Below are 16,698 nucleotides of genomic sequence, written 5' to 3'. Positions count from 1 at the left end.
AAAATCTTAACTTTTAAAAATACTACATGGGGCCAAGTACAATGGCCCATGCCTGTAATCCCAGCTACTCAAGAGGTAGAGATCAGGAGAATCACAGTTTGAGGCCAGCCTGAGCAAAAAGTCAGCAAGACCCCATCTCAACCAACAAACCTGCAGTGTTGTGTGGCCCTGTCAGCACAGCTGCATGGGAATCATAGGTAGCAGGATGGTGGTGCAGGCCAGCCTTGGCAAAAACACAAGACCCTCTCTAAAACATAACTAAAGCCCAAAGGGCTGGGGGCATGGCCCAAGTTATTTACCTAATAAGTGTAAAGCCCTGAGTTCAAACCTCAGTACTTCCAAAAAATACTATGTAGTAACAAGGAGTGATAGCAAAATGGCAGAAGAGACAGCTACAAAATCCCGCCCCTCCACAAAAAAGCCAAAAAACAAGCAGAAACTGTCACAACCAATTTTGCTATAACTCTGGAAAACAAGCAAGGGTTTACAAGAACCACGTGAACACTGAATCAAGAACAAGGCAACTTGAAAATGGTCTAAATGCCTAGTGAAATTTTACCTGCCCTTGCCTTTCCCCATCCACAGCTCAGGGGCAGACCTGAGGACAGCAGGACATGTCCCCAGTGTACACTGTCTCTGGTTCCAGAGGGAGCACAGCAGCCCTTATTTGAATGTTTTTTGTATTTCTCTGCTTTTGGGAATTACCCAGAGGAATGACTCAAGGTGCTCATCTCTGCCACTCATAGCATAGTAGCAGCAAGCATAGTGGATAGTATTCAAAGAAAGAAAATTGACAGAAACCATGTCTGAGGAGGCTAAGACACTAGATACATTAGGCAAAAACTTTAAATCAACCATCTTACACATGCTTACAGAACTGAAGGAAACCAACAAAACAAGGTATGAGCAACATGAAATGTCAACAGCAACAGAAATGATAAAAAAAGGAAGCACTGGAATTCTGGAGCGGAAAGGTAAAATGACTTAAATGGGAAACTGGCTAGAGAGGCACACCAGTAAATTTGAGCAGGCAGCAGAAAGAATTAGTGAACTTGAAGATGGGCAAGTCAAAATGACTGAGTCTCAGAAGTAGAAAAAAAAAGAATGTAAAAAAGTAAACAGAGCCTAAGGGACCTGTAGGACACCATCAAGTAGGTAACATCCATACTGTAGAACTCCCAGAATGAGAGGAAACAGTTAAAATATTTGAGGACATAATGGTTAGGAAGTTCCCAAACTCAAACTCAATGAAAGACATGAATCTGAAATCTAAGACGCTCAAGAACCCCAAACAGGATTCTCTCAAATGGATTCATGCTGAAGTACATTACACCAAATTCATGAAAGGCGAAGCGAGTATCTTTTTTGGCAGTACTAGGATTTGAACTTGGGGCCTCATGCTTGCTAGGCAGGTAATCTACCACTTGACCCATACCCCCAGTCCTTTTTGCTTTAGTTATTTTTTGGATAGGGTCTCCATTTATGCCCAAGCCACCCTAGGCTGTGATCTTCCTATTTACACTTTCTCTGTAGCTGGGATTACAGCGGTGAATCACCATGTCCAGGTATTGTTTGGGATGTGGTCTCATGAACATTTTGCCCAGACTAGCCTCAAACAGTAATCATCCTGATCTCCAAGTCCTGGAGTAGCTTGCATTACAGGTATGAACCACTGAACACAAAGGAAGAATCTTGAAAGCAGCAAGATGAGTGATTTGTCACAGCCAAAGGATTCTCAATATCATTAAAACTGATTTCTCAGAAGAACCTTAAAGGTCAGAAGGACAGTGGAATGACATATTGAAAGTACTGAAAGGAAAAAAAAAAACCTCTGTCAATCAGAGGTATCTGGCAAAATTATCCCTGAAGAATGAAGAAGTTAAGAAAATTCAAGCTGGGTGCCGGTGGCTCCTACCTGTAATCCTAGCTACTCAGGAGGCATAGATCAGGAGGATTGGGGTTCAAAGCCAGTCCTGGCAAATAGTTCATGAGGACACCCTATCTCGAAGATACCCATCACAAAAAAAGGGCTGGTGAAGTGGCTCAAGGTACTCTGTACTGCCAAAAAAAAAAAAAAAAGAAAGAAAGAAAAAAAATTCAAGATAAACAAAATCTCAGGGAATTACTACTACTGGACTTGTTTAGGGATTTCTCAGGCTGAAATGATGAAATTAAAGGCCACTAGACAATAATTTAAAGACTGATTTAAAAACAACAAACAGGTAAATGGCAAAGAAAAATTGATTTGTAACTCCTTTTTCCCTATGCGATTAAAAACAAAAAGGCAAAAAATAATAATTATAAATCTATGGTAATGGGCATACACTGTATAAAGATATAGTTTTGACAATAATGATATAAAGGGCCAGGGCAGAGACATAGAGGAGCAGAGTGTTTGTATACTACTGAGTTTTAGGATGAGTTTTTTTCTGCAGGTGGGATTGTGCATTGAAGAATTCTATGAACAGAGTAAAAAGGCACCCACAGAATGGCAGCAAATCTTTGCAAATTAAGTATCTAACAAGAGATTGCTATCCAGAATACATAAAGTCCTACAACTTAACAACACAGAAACTAACTTGATAGGCATTTCTCTAATTATGCTATGCAATGGGTCAATACATACACAAAAGAATGCTCAATTAGTCACTAGAGAAATGCAAATCAAAATCACAATGAGAAATCACTTTATAACACTAGGGTGGCTAGACTTTTTTAAAGTGGAAAATAAAAAGTGTCAGAGAGGATTTGAAGAAACTTGAATATCTGCACTTGTGGTAGGAATACAAAAAGGTGCAGTTGCTATGGAAAACAGTCTGGTAGTTCCTCAAAAAGTCAAGCATAAGCTGGGCATGGTGGTTCACACCTATAATCTCATCTCTTCAAGAGACAAAGGCAGGAAGACTGAGAGTTTGAGAACAGCCCAGAAAAAGTTAGCAAATCATTATCTGAAAAACAAAATATGAAAAAAATATATAAAAATGATGTTTCTTTGATGGTAGTGGAATTTGAACTCAGGGCCTCACACTTGCTAGGCAGGTGCTCTACCACTTGAGCCACTCCACCAGTCCTTTTTTTGTGATGGGTATTTTTAAGACAGGGAATCACAAACTATCTGCCCAGGACTGGTTTTGAACCGTGATTCCCCTGATCTCTGCCTCCTGAGCAGCTAAGATTATAGGTGTGAGCTACTGGCACCCAGCTTATAAAAATATTTTAAATGATGACATGAATATAAAAGGAGAACTGTTGAAGGGAGAACCAACAAGAGTGAGGGGAGAGAAAGGAGATGGTGATGGAGGGGTAGATATGATTATATTATATGAATGAAAATAGGATAAAAATATTAAAATTATATTAAAAGGGGGGAGGATTACAAAGAGTAATAAAGAGTGAATATGGTCAAAATGCATTATATGTATACATGGAAACATCACACTGAAACTTGCTTGTGCAATTAATATGCTAATAAAAAGGGGCTGGGAATGTGGCTCACGTGGTAGAGCACTCACCTAGCATATACTCAAGGCCCTGGGTAGCACAAAAAAAGTCAAACACAGAATTACCATATGACCCAGCAACTCCATTCCTAGGTATATTGTCAAAAGAACTGAAAACAGGAATTCAAGCAGATACTTTGTATGCAAATGTTTACAGCAGCATAATTTTTAACAGCCTAAGTATCCATCAACTTATGAATAGATAAGCAAATTCCACCGTGTATATATGCAATGGAATTTCTACTCAGCCATAGAAAGGAATGAAGTTCATACACATGCTATACAACATGGATGGCTCTAGAAAGCGTTATGCTAAGTGAAATAAATCAGATACAAAAGCACAAATATTACAGGAATTTACTTATATGAAATATCTTTAAAAAAAGGCAAGTTCAGAAAGACAAAAAGTAGAGGCTACCAGGGGCTGAGTGGAGGTAGGAATGTGGAGTTATTACTTAAAGGATATAGTTTCTGTTTGGGGTGATGAAAAAAGTTGGAAACTGATAGTGGTAATAATCATATCACTTTGTGAATGTTATAAAAGCCACTGAATGGTATAGTTAAAATGATTAAAATGGTAACTTAATGTTGTATATATATATATATGTGTATATATATATATATATATATATATATATATATATATATATATATATATATATATAATGTTATACATAGATATAACATTTTATATATTACCAAAAGGAAAAAAACACCATGTGGCTTATGAGTCAAACACACAATTTTCTGCACACACACATATTTCTATGCTTACCTGTCCCCTCATTTTCCTTCCTTAAACAATGTGCTACAATTCAGGCAGATATTTGCTTACACAAAAGTTTACTTCTCAGAAATTTTGCTGTTAGTGTGGATCTGAGGCACAAGTACTTGAAGGAAGGCCCTTTAACGCTAAGCAGTATTATGGCACATTACTTGATAAATAAAATGCATTAAACAGATATTCCCAGGGCATCTACAATGTGTCAGGCACTGTTCTAGAGGCTAGATTGCAGCAAACAAGACAGACAACCTTGCCTGCCCATGGCTTCCATTTTCCATGTATTTTGCAAAAGCTCACCAGTAGATTCCAACAAGCCCTTCACAACTAGCAGTTAGAGCAGGGAGACATCAGTGCTCCACAAGCCCAGTCTTACCTACCCTGCCCCACCCCATGACAGTGAGGTCTAGAGACACAAAAGCTTTTAAGTAACAATGCCAACCTGAGAAGGCCACAGCCACTTTGAACACCTCAACGTTACCCCTACAACACTGTGATATTGGTGGAGTGACACCTGGAATAAGACCTTTGGGCTGAAAATGAGCAGGCCTTTTGCTTCCACCTTGATTCAAGGCCCTCAGACAGAGCTCACATAGGAAAGTCAGGTCCCCCCTTATCAGCCAGCCTCACTCCTTGTAGTTCTGCACTGGAGTTGGAGGCCAAAGTTTCAGCTACCATAAAATTGTCAGTTTGTTTTATATTTAGACTCTGGGCATAGATTTCCCTGAGAACCCCTGGATCAGGTAATGGTACAGGATTCAGGTTCTACTCTATCCTGGCCAAAGACATCCTAAGCCATAGTGATCTCACCCCTAACAGATCCCCACTGCCCAATTTCAAACATGTGGCCCAAAACAAAGGAGGTACTTGACCTAAGTTTCAATTTCTTCATCTGGCAAAATGAAACCAATAATACAATCTTCACAGATTTGATGTGAACGTTAAGTGACTTAATGTATGCAAAACACTTAACACAGTGCCTGGCTATTAGAACAGGTGCTCAGTAAACAGTTGCAATTTTCCTACTATTATTTTACTACCAAAAGTACAGTAAAGGATAGGCATAGTAGCATATACTTGCAATCCCAGTACTTGTGAGGTGGAGGCAGGAAGATCAAGTTCCAGGCCAGCCTGGATGATATATTGATACCCTGTCTCAAAAAAACAAAAACAACATAGTGAATATATTTGAAATACATTATTCATAATTGCCAAAACTTAGAGGCAACCAAGATGTCCTTCAGTAGGTGAGCATTACCTGTGATATATCCACACATTGGACTATTTTTATTGAGTACTAAAAAGAAATGAGCTCCCAAGTCATGAAAAGACATAGAGGAACTTTAAATGCATATTACTAAGTGAAAGATGCCAATTTGAAAAGGCTACATGTTGTATGATTCCAACTATGTCGCATTATGGAAAACATGAAATTATGAAGACAGTAGAAAGATAAGCAGGTGCTGGGAGGCAGGGGGATGGGAGACAGAGAAGTGGCTAGGCAGAGCGGGGAGGATGGTTAGGGCAGTGAATCTACTTGGTATGCACAGGAATCCAAACCTACAGACTGCACAACACTAAGAATGCATCCTAATGTAAACCATAGGCTTGGGTGATATGTTGTGTAGAAGTACATTCTCCAACTGCAATGAAATATACCACTTTGGTTGGGGATGTCAATAATGGGGGGGTGCTGTGCAAGTTTGGGGGCAAGGTATATATGGGGAATCTGTGTACTGCCTGCTCAATTTTGCTGAACAGTACTGTTCTAAAAATTAAAGTCTACTTTGTAAATTTATTCTATACCAGCAAGTGTGTAACTTTAGCATGCAGACAAATAAAACCCTGGTAACACGTTAAAACAGATTTCTGGGCCCCATCCCTGGACATTCTAAATAAGTCAGGGGCAAGATGCCATTTCCAACAAACTGTCCTCCCTGTGTTACTGATGATGCTGGTCTTGGGACCACACTTTGAATAGCACAAGTAAATTATATTTGAGGTGACTAATCTCTTCCAACTGGACTGCTTAAAACACAGAATTTAGTTTATCAGTACACACACACACACACACACACACACGCGAATTTCCTACTACCTACTTCTCTTTTCTGAATTATGAGAAAGTCCTCATCAAATACTGCCACAGAGAGTGGCTGGCTGCTTCAGCTAGACTCCACTTCCCTGGCTCCCTTCCAGTTAGATGTGGCCTCTTGAGCAAGTTCTGTCCAGCAGAGTGAGCAAAGTGAGGTGCCACACTTCCACACTTAGCATGTGAACCTTCCCCATATCATCTTCTTTTCCTTTCCTCATCCGTCTACTGGAAGCCCTAAAGAATGGTGGAGAGCCACTTGACATGTCCTCTCACTTCTCTTATGTCTGGTCACTGAAATTTGGGGTTGGTTTGTTTTGAACAACTAGCATTACCCTAACACAAATGATTAAACGCTGAGTAGCATGCTCTAACTAAAGGAGAAATGTCTCCAAACATATTGTCTTGTAAATGGCACACAGACAACTTTTAAAAAGACACATGAACTTATAAATCAAACAGAAAATGAAATTAAAACAAAGTTACTAATTCTCAAGTCAGGTAAGTCTAACATTATCTCATACAAACTAATGTCAAATAGTGTTTATAAGTTCCAGAAAGTTCGATGAAAGCAGGAGACAGGATGTATACAGCCTCACCCTGGACAACCTTTCAGACAGAGAAGCTAAGAGGTTACCAGCTAACAGGTTAACAGGAGGGTTAACTTCTTTCCCTATCTATTTCACTCAAGCAGTTCAAAAGACAGAAAAAAGTTGAAGCAAGAGTGCAGTGACACCCTTTCACACACCACCTAAACTTAACGATGGTTAGTATGCTGCCACATTTTTCCCTATATATATGGTATGGACATTTTTGACTGAACTTTTTGAAAAGTTGCATACATTAGGACTCATATTTCAACCATAAATATTTTATCCTGCACCTGCAAAGAATAGGTACATTCTCCTACATTACCTTAATCATCCTAAGGAAAATAGTAGTGATGCCCCTAAGACTGTATCATCTCATTCTCAGTCCACATTCAAATACCCCTGAACTATCCCCAAAACATCTTTTACAAGGCACTTTTATGGACCAGGGGCAAATCAATTTTCCTGTGCTACATTTAATTACATCTCTTTCAACTCCCTTAATCTAGAACACTAACGCTGCCTTTCTGTTTCTCTCAATACTGACTTTTTTCAAAAGATGAGGATCCGAAGAATGTCCCATATTCTGAATTCATCTCATTATTTTCTCATAGTGTTGTATAACTTGTTTCTCAACCTTCTGTATATCCTGTGAACTGGAAGATGTGTCAAAATCCTTGATTAGGCTCAGCTTAAACATTTCGGTCTACTGTATGCTTCCTATTGCTTCATATCATGGGGCACATAATACCAGATAGTCCCACAATGAACAAAGATTAATCTGATGGCTTGGTTATAAGATAGTGACTACCACAATTCTTTACTGTAAAGGTACCTTCTTTCCTTTAAAGTAGGCAACTTGTGGGGTGATACTCAGCACCACACAAGTAGTGTGTTCCCCAACAAATTTTCACTATGACTCTGGAATTCTTTGAAAATCCTGTCTAAACCAATAACTGAGGGCTGCAAGATGGCAATTTTCTAATGATAACATTCCAAACAGGTTAACTTTTAAAAGTTGTAATAACTATTTTTAGGAAATGTTATTTTTCTAATTTTTAAGACACAAATATTTCACTTCCATTTATAATTTCCAATAAGTGAAAGTATTCTTTATGCCCAGAGATTCTTTTAAAAGAACATTATACCATCCAAGGAAAATGCTGCCCAACCACATCACTCTATTTCTTTTTTAAAAAAATTATATGGTTGCCATTTTATTCTTACTATCCCTACATGTGGCCAACTTTTTATTACAAAAAACCAATAGCATCAAATCTAAAAATAACTCATATTCCCAATGCATTTTTGCTGGGTGGGTTGTTAACTGTATTTTTAAACAATGTATGAATTGCAAGAGTAATAGGTTAAGGAGGTAATTCAGTGGTAGCCTACTTGCCTAACATGTGTAAGGCCCTGAGTTTCATGCTCAGCACCACGAAAATAAAATAACAAAAGTAATGTGTCAGTGTTAACATTAGTTGAGGCCATTTAGAACATAAAAGAAAAAAATACCATCTCCCCCATCTCTATCAACAATGGTCCCAATTGCAAAGGACAACCATTATTAAGCTTGTATACCCTCTTCCAGAAAAGTCCACTTGTCATATATAAATGTTTAGACGTAATGTTTATGTGCATACATTATATAATTATTGATAGAACAAAGAGGATAATATTATATATAATATTCTGTACTTTATTTTTTCCAAAACATTATTATATGGACAGATGCCTTAAAAGGACATCTTAAGCCACCTCTTTTTAGTAGCTGCATTTACTGGGATTGTGCTATAATTTAGTAGTCCCTTACTGATAACTATTGCAACTTTTCTCTGCTGCAACAAATATTACTGTCTATATAGTGTTATATACTAATGCCAGTATTTCTGAAGGATAAAGTGCAAGATTTGAAACTGCTGGACAAATGGAAAAAGTAGATGTACTGTAGATTTTTTCGAGGTATTAAAATATACCTCACTACCACTAACTGTGTCTTAATGCATTTTAAACTTACAGCAGGCCTCTACTAAACAAACCTCAAGTAACAAAGCTTGCCAAAGAAATCATATAGTCTAAAATGAGAGTGGGAACTAATATTTACCAAGTGCTTAAGTGCCAGACGCCATACACTTGACCCTTTAGAATATTTCAACAATACAACAATCCTGTGAGGTGAGTAACATTATCTCTATTTTCCAAAAGAGGAGACTAAGGCTCAGAGAGTTTACCTAATTTCATACAGCTTTAGAAGTTAATAGAACCAGCATCTGAACCAGGGATATTAGGTTCCAAATTGAAACCACCTCAACTGGGACCAAAGTGAGGGACTCCTAATTAACCAGGAAATGGGTAGTTCCAAAATGTTTCCTCACAGGTTGTGATGGTTAACTTTCACTGTCAACTTGACAGGAATGAGAAGTGCTCAGGAGATTAGTAAAGCACACCTCTGGGTATGTCTGGGAGGGAGTTTCCAGAGAGGATAAACTAAAGAGGGAAAATGTGGGTGGATGCATTCTCCCTCCCCACCCCATAAAAGGAAAGAAAGGAGAAAGCCAGAGAGCACAGGCACTCTCTCTAATTCTGGGCCACCATGAGGTACACTGCTCTGTTCCACTACCCCCTCTCTACCATGATGGACTCAAATTTCAGAAACCATAAGCCAAAATAAATCTTTCCTACCTTAAGGTGTTGTCTCAGGCATTTGGCTACAGCAGTGATAAAGTATTACTAACAAAGACAACAGAAAACCAGAGAAGTGGAGCCACTGCTGTGACTACCTGAAAATGTGATTCCAAACCTTTTGAACTGGTTTACAGCAGAATATAGAAAAGTCTGAAGATGCAGGCAAGAGAAGCCCTAGAATGGTGTAAGCAGAGCTTAATGGGTGATTCTGGTGGGAGCTCAGATGACCAGAATGCCAATACAAATGCAGACAGTAAAGACTGTACTCATGAGGTTTCAGATGGGAACAAAGACTCTATTGGAATTGGACTGGAGGCTATTCATGTTACATTCTGGTAAAAAAAAAAAACTTGTCTGCATTTTGTCCATGCCCTGAGAACTTGTGGGAGGCTGGATTTAAAAGTGACCAACTACTCTGGAGAAGGAAATCTCAATGAAGCCTAGCAATCAGGCTGTAGCATAGATATCGCCAGCAGTTTCTAGCCAGGTTCACATTGAGAACTGGGAGCAAAAGGCAGAGAAGATGGATGTGAAAAACTCACAGTGTAGTCACAAAAACTGTGTAAAGCTGGGGCTAAGGAAGGCATGGTTTCAGCAGAGATTACAGCTTTTAAAAAGAAGCTCATACTTTGCACCAGGACAATAGGAAAAATGCCTTGGCAGCATTTCAGGAATTGGCCAGAGCCCACCCATTGCAGTCTCAAGGATATAAAAGTATAAATGCATTTGAAAGACTTTCTTTGGGAAGAGAGCACTATCCAGGCACCCTGCTCTCAAAGGGCCACTATGCCATCCAGGGCCTGCTGCAGCCATGCTCCAAGAGGGCCCAACTACTGCTCAAGCTGGAGGCAGACCTTGGCTTCATTCAAGTGATGCTGATTTTGCAGGCAGGCAGAATGCAAGTTACAGAGTCATGGAGGCTTCCACGTGGACTTCAAAGGAAGGCTTGGGAATCCAGGCAACATGTGGCAGGTTGTATCCCTGCAGGCAGCCCTTGGGAGGGCAGTGCGTGAGCTGTGAGAGTGAAGCCAAAGATGCAATGGAGACCCCAGGAAATTGGAGGTGCCAGGAAGGTGGAACAACTGCCAAGGAAAGCTGCACGCAGTGAGCAGAGCCAGCCCAAGAGAAAGACCACATGGTCTACAACTAGCAAGGCTGTAGGGGCAGAGCTGCCCAAGCCTTCCAGAGCTCATAGTGCACAACATACCCCAGATGCCAGACATGAAGCTATAGGATTTAATGTTTGTACTGCTGGGTTTTGGTCCTGCTCTTGTCCAATACTTCCTTTCCATGTCTCCATTCCTCCCCTTTGGAATGGGAACGTTTACTCTGTGCCGTTTTATCTTGGGAGTATGTAACTTGTTTTTTATTCTACAGGGGATCACAGCTAAGAGTTGTCTTAAGTCTTGGAGGAAACTTTAGACTTGAACTTTTAAGCAGTGCTGGAACTATTGTGACTTTGGGGACTCTTGCAGATGAACTGAATGCATTTTGCATTATGAGATGGATCTAAGTCTTTGGGGGCCAGGGGTGGAATGTTATGGCATAAGGAGGTGTGTTTGGGTGTCAAGTTGACAAGGGGTAGACACTTGATGATAGCTGATGTTGATTGTCAACATGATTGGATTAAGAAGCACCTAAGAGCCAGGAGCCAGTGGCTCACGCCTGTAATCCTAGCTACTCAGGAGGCAGAAATCAGGAGGATCGCAGTTCAAAGCCAGCCTGGGCAAATAGTTCACAAGACCCCATCTTGAAAAACCTTCAGAAAAATAGGACTGGTGGAGTGGCTCAAGGTGAAGGCCCTGAGTTCAAGCCCCAGTACCGAAAAAAGAAAAGAAGCACCTAAGACATTAGTAAAGCACACCTCTGGGTGTGACTGTGAGGCGTTTCCAGAGAGGATTAACTAAAGGGGGAAGACCCACCCTGAATGTGAGTAACACCATTCTATAGGCTGGGGGGACCCCAACGGAATAAAAGGGGAAAAAAGGAAAAGGCCCACTAGTGCAGGCATATTCTCTCTCTGTCTCTCTTTCTGTGTTTCCTAGCTGCTGTGAGGTGAGATCCTCTGTTCCACCAGACCCTTATTGCCAGGATGGGAAAAACCTCTAAAACCATAGGTTTCCTTTAAGTTGCTTCCCTTAAGTTGCTTCCCTTAAGTTGCTTCACTCGGGTATTTGGTCACAGCAATGAGATGCATGTTTCTGTGAAGAGCCGCATTTTTGTCTTTCAGATATTGCCTACTAGCAATCCAGCTCCAGCCCAGTAACAGAGCAGCAATGAGCCACAATCCACAGAACCTAGTGGGTTGACCAAAAAGTCCTCAGAAAGCTGATAGCTGAGAAGGAGGGAGAAGTGAGAAGCAGGTGGTGGGCTACCATAGCATATTTTGGACTCATGTCAGTTGGCACAAAAACATTATGGGGGAAGTACAACTACTGTACAAACGAGAGAGAGCCATAATTAACTGACACAGTCTGTTTATGCCACCTTTCCCTTCCTCAAACATTTGCTATTTCTGCTGTATAGACATGCAGGGCCTAGTAACTTTAGGATGGCACTTGATCACATACAGAGCCAGCTGGTCTGACAAAACAGGTTAGGCTAGTGCCATGCTAGTGCCTTGCCTGGCAGCTGGCAAACATAGCAGGATCTGGTGGGTTGGGTCTTTGGCCCCCTTCCCTTATAGCTGTCTCATGCTTGTCAGCGAAGAGTGCTCGTAACTGTCCCTTGGTGGCTAGAGGAGTTCCTTTCCCTTTAAATGCTAAACATTTACAATGTGTCTTATTGTCCTTAGGTTCTCTACATCCAAGCAAGCACCCCGCCCCCACTTAGTGTAACATCAACTTTTCCCTGAGAACAATGGGATAATGAGAAGGAAAAACTCTCCCCTGTTCTGTTTCCATCTCAGGCACAGAGCCCCAGAAGTTCCATGGGTACAGTCAGCAATTGGAAAGGAAAATTGATAACATAATGTGATTTAAATAGGGAGAAGTTGGTGTCAAATTGAGTGTCATCACAAGTGATTCAGAATGGAGGCATGGACCTACTATTCGGTCATTTCATTTCCACAGTTCAAAACTCAAACAGCACAAAAGGGTACACAGTGACATCTCCCTCCCACCCCTATGTCACAGCAACCTAGTTCCTCTCCCCCAAGGAAACCACTGTTACTAGTCTGTTGCGTGTCCTTCCAGAGATGTTCTATGACTATATGAACTTATATATTTCAATATGAAAGATACCCTTTCAATTAAAAATTACTTCAACCATATTCCCTCACTTTAATCTTATTTGCTCACCCTCGCCTTCCCCCACAAGTACCCCCCCACCCACACACACTGTACCTATTTTACAGTCCGGTCTTTCATTATTAATATCTAAGTCACTGTTCAAAGGGATTTCTCAATATATCCCCGCTGTGGGTATACTTTATTTTGGTCTGTTCAACCCCTTCCATCACTCTCCCTTACGTTTTTACGTCCATCCCCCCCCCTTTTTCAACAGCTTTCAATACACATCTTCATATCCTCCAACTTCACAGATGTTATGTTTTACCATATTGTTGATGCTCTATCGTTCTCTTTTCCTTACCCTCCTTTCCTGAGTTCTACAGAGTAGTTCCACCGTTACAAACATGTTCTACATCTAAGTTTGTATATGATCATGCTTATTTGTGTGTATATGTTTATCTTTTGGATCTATCTTCCACATAGGAGAGAAAATATGGGCCTTTGTCTTTCTAAGCCTGACTTATTTCACTTAACATGATGTCCTCCAGTTGCCTCCATTTACTTTCAAAGCACATTCCTTATGGCTGAGTAAAATTCCATAGTGTACACATACCATATTTTCTTGAAAAAAAAATTTAAAATAAAAATAAATTACTTCAATATAAAAAGTGACAGAAATGAGACTTCAACTTTAACAAAATAGGGGGGTTTGAATTTCACGGTTGAACTCTTACATCATAAAAATTTGCCAACATTTAAATTTAAATTGTTTACCTCCAGAAATTAAGATGCCGACCCAACATACTTAACAAATGCTTCTTTTGGTCTCTCTGTCCGTTATTACTCAGAGTCAAAAGGACAATTACTCACTTCCTCTATTGATATTAAAAAGCAAAATCTGATTTCTTGCTATTTAAAGAGAAGTCCTCAAAAATCTGCACTGCATTCATTTAAATGTTCAAAGACTTATTTGACTGTAGTAATCACTTCACTACATACATCAAAACATTGTTATATACCTTAAATACATTTTTTTAAAAAATTATCAAAATGGATTTTTAATCAAAATGCCCATACCAATCATCTTCAGTATATAATGAAAAATTAGCTAATCAAATGACATTAGAATTCAGATGGGGGGGCTTGAAACAGAAAGTCAAAAGAGAAATGTTTTCCCAAGATTACAAACCACATCAAAATATTAGTATTTGGCATCACCTACAACATCGCATATTGACAAACTAAATTTCTTTATACATTTAAAAGTAACACCGAGACCCAAAGCTATAGAACAAAATTACACAAGAATATTATGAGATGTTGCGTCTTCTGAATAATCATAATTAAGCAAATATATAACATAAAATAAAACAAAACAGTACACGGAAGCATGGCCCCATTGACTGAATTCCTAAGCCCTAGAGCATGTATTTCTGACCTTATCAAATCTACTTCCTATTCCACATTGTCCTTTAAGGAATTGGGTCTAGGGCCAATAAAATAAAACCATTTTCATGGCTGTGTACATACATACAAAGGCAGTCTTCATCTGCAACACAGTCCTCTGTCAATAGCCTAAAACAACAACATGCTTCAATTCTGCACTCAGTATCTGCTCAGGAAATCTTCCAGCTTACCTGTCTCCCTGGCATTAGTCATTTTTCATCAACTGACACAAACCACAGATCTCAAAAATGGCCAGATACAAGGCCCAAGGTTTATACTGAGACGTATGGTTTACAATAACCAACTCTGTTTGAGACCTGATCATTTCAATTCATGATCTGTTTAGGCCACTATTTCAAAAGTGAAAGACTCCTGACAGCACCTTACGCTCACACAATTTATCTGAAAGGGCCTGGTGGCCATCAGCCCCAGCTGTCAACTAACCAAAGGACCATGAGAAGCAAGACCCGGGACCAAGGGAAAATTTCACATTAAAGATTAAAGTGTTTGCTTTTCCTTCTCTATCAGGGAACGCTGGACGGAAACTGAGTGGAGAGAGCCTTCCAGTAGCAGTGATGAAGTAAAATGTTTCCTCTTGGGAACAGTCATGAAGTGGCCCATCCATTTTACTGGAGGATGCCGATGTGGGCTTTAACACCACTGAATTAAATTCAAAAGGCTCCAGCTTAGAGTAGGAGGGAGTGAGAGGAGGAAGAGAGACGACTTAGATTATGGCTATCACAACATAACTGGAGATTTGTACTGACCACCACACAGTAACACACTGTGTACCATTAAATCCAGAAAGGATGGTGGCATCGGCCCATCCTAACAACAAAAGAAAGCTGACTCCAGCATTAAAACCACTACTTTCCCTCTCCACACACGCAGAAATGAAGGCTCAAAGTTTCTCAAAGGAATATAAAACCTCCTCTTGGCTTGAGGAAAGCAAGAAATTGGGTATAACTTTCCACTGGGACATAAGAGCAGGAGGTGTACCTGTGTCCTCATCTAGCCATGACATGGTGGTGCCACCACTCTGGATCCTGGACCACTTTCACCTTTCACAGCAGTTCATGCTCTGACTTCATCAACAAGAAACCTGGCACACAGACCTCAGAAGTGGACACTTACCTAGGCTGACCATGGATGTGGCAAGAGGCCCAGCCAGCCCATTCCCAAGCCTAGACACCTTCCAGCTCGCATACTCACCCTTACTATGGTCTGTCTCTAGGGGGTGGCGCGGTCCCCTGGGAGATCATCCACCTCCAGCCCCTGCACAAACACTCTGCAGAGCTGAACTGGGGCGGGTGGTGGGGGTGGCGATGCTGATAGAGAGGGGCGCAAGAGAGACCAGGGCGGAAGGAACCGGGCTACCTCTGGGTCTTTCATTTTCCTGGTGGAGAAAAGTCTAAATGGGATGGAATGCTTTTTAACGTTAGTAAAAAGCCAGAATAAAATGCAGACAGTTGACCTTGGGAACCCACATCGTCGCAGCGGGAAACGCAAAAGAAACGAAACACGTTGGCAAGTGAAGGGGGAGCACGGCGCAGCGCCACGAGGGGCGCAGCGCCAGGAGGAGCGCAACGGCCCCGCCGCCTAAGAGGTGTGGGGGTGGGGGGTGCAGTTAGGGGTTACTCACCGTAGATCATGGCCAGCCCGGTCTCGTGCAGGAAGCGCACCCGGCGGTGCTTGAAAAGCCAGATGGTGAGGATGGTGAGGGTGAGCAGCAGGATGAAGGTGAGCAAGCTCACACTGTCTTGCCGGTGGCTCTCCTCCGCCTCCTTCTCCGTGGCGAGTTCCTCCATGGCGCTGCTGTCCTCGGCCGCCGCCCCAGAGGAGGAGGCCCCGGCCCCGGCCCCGGCACGCAGCCCCCGACCCAGCAGCAGCGGCAACAGCGGCAGCAGCAACAGCCGTGGCGGCGGCACCGGGACAGCCCACCCCAGTCCAGGGCGCGCCGCGTCACCAGGATCCATGGCCCCAGGGCCGCCGCACCTCTTCCACGCGGGACCAACAGCCCGCGCCGTCGGCTGCTTCCCGCGGCGCAGCCGACCTGCTGGAGTGGCCGCGGCCGCCGCAGCAGCTCCTCCTCCCGCTCGCGCCGGGCCCTGGCTGCGCCGCCAGCCTCGCGGGGGAGGGGCACGCGCAGTGCGCAGGATCCCCAAGCACCGCCCCCCGCCCGCGCACCTGTTCGTCCCCCTGCCAAGCCGCACCGCGCCAACCCCGACGTCGAGGCGGGGCCAGCTGCAGCCTTCTGATCCGCCGCCCTTGGCTTTGCTGTGCTCCTCACCCATCCGGGTGTACCTGGCCAGGCGGTCTGGGGTCGTGGAGCCAGTTCCTGGGCAGTCGCCGCCGCGCTGCCTAAATGGAACAG

General features: G+C 42.0%; 1 protein-coding gene across 1 annotated transcript in view; it reads right to left on the bottom strand.

The window, feature by feature from the left end:
• Slc9a7 (solute carrier family 9 member A7) overlaps positions 1 to 16,432 on the bottom strand; it is a 136,293-nt gene extending 119,861 nt beyond the window's left edge. Inside the window, exon 1 of the mRNA XM_074062905.1 lies at positions 15,967 to 16,432. Within this exon, the coding sequence (XP_073919006.1) occupies positions 15,967 to 16,300 (334 nt within the window). The 5' untranslated portion in view covers positions 16,301 to 16,432. The remainder of the gene's footprint in view (positions 1 to 15,966) is intronic.
• Positions 16,433 to 16,698: the final 266 nt, after the last annotated feature.

Source organism: Castor canadensis, chromosome X (assembly GCF_047511655.1).
Source record: "Castor canadensis chromosome X, mCasCan1.hap1v2, whole genome shotgun sequence".
In the NCBI taxonomy this organism is placed as follows: Eukaryota; Metazoa; Chordata; class Mammalia; order Rodentia; family Castoridae; genus Castor; species Castor canadensis.
This window is presented reverse-complemented; position numbering and strand designations above follow the sequence as displayed.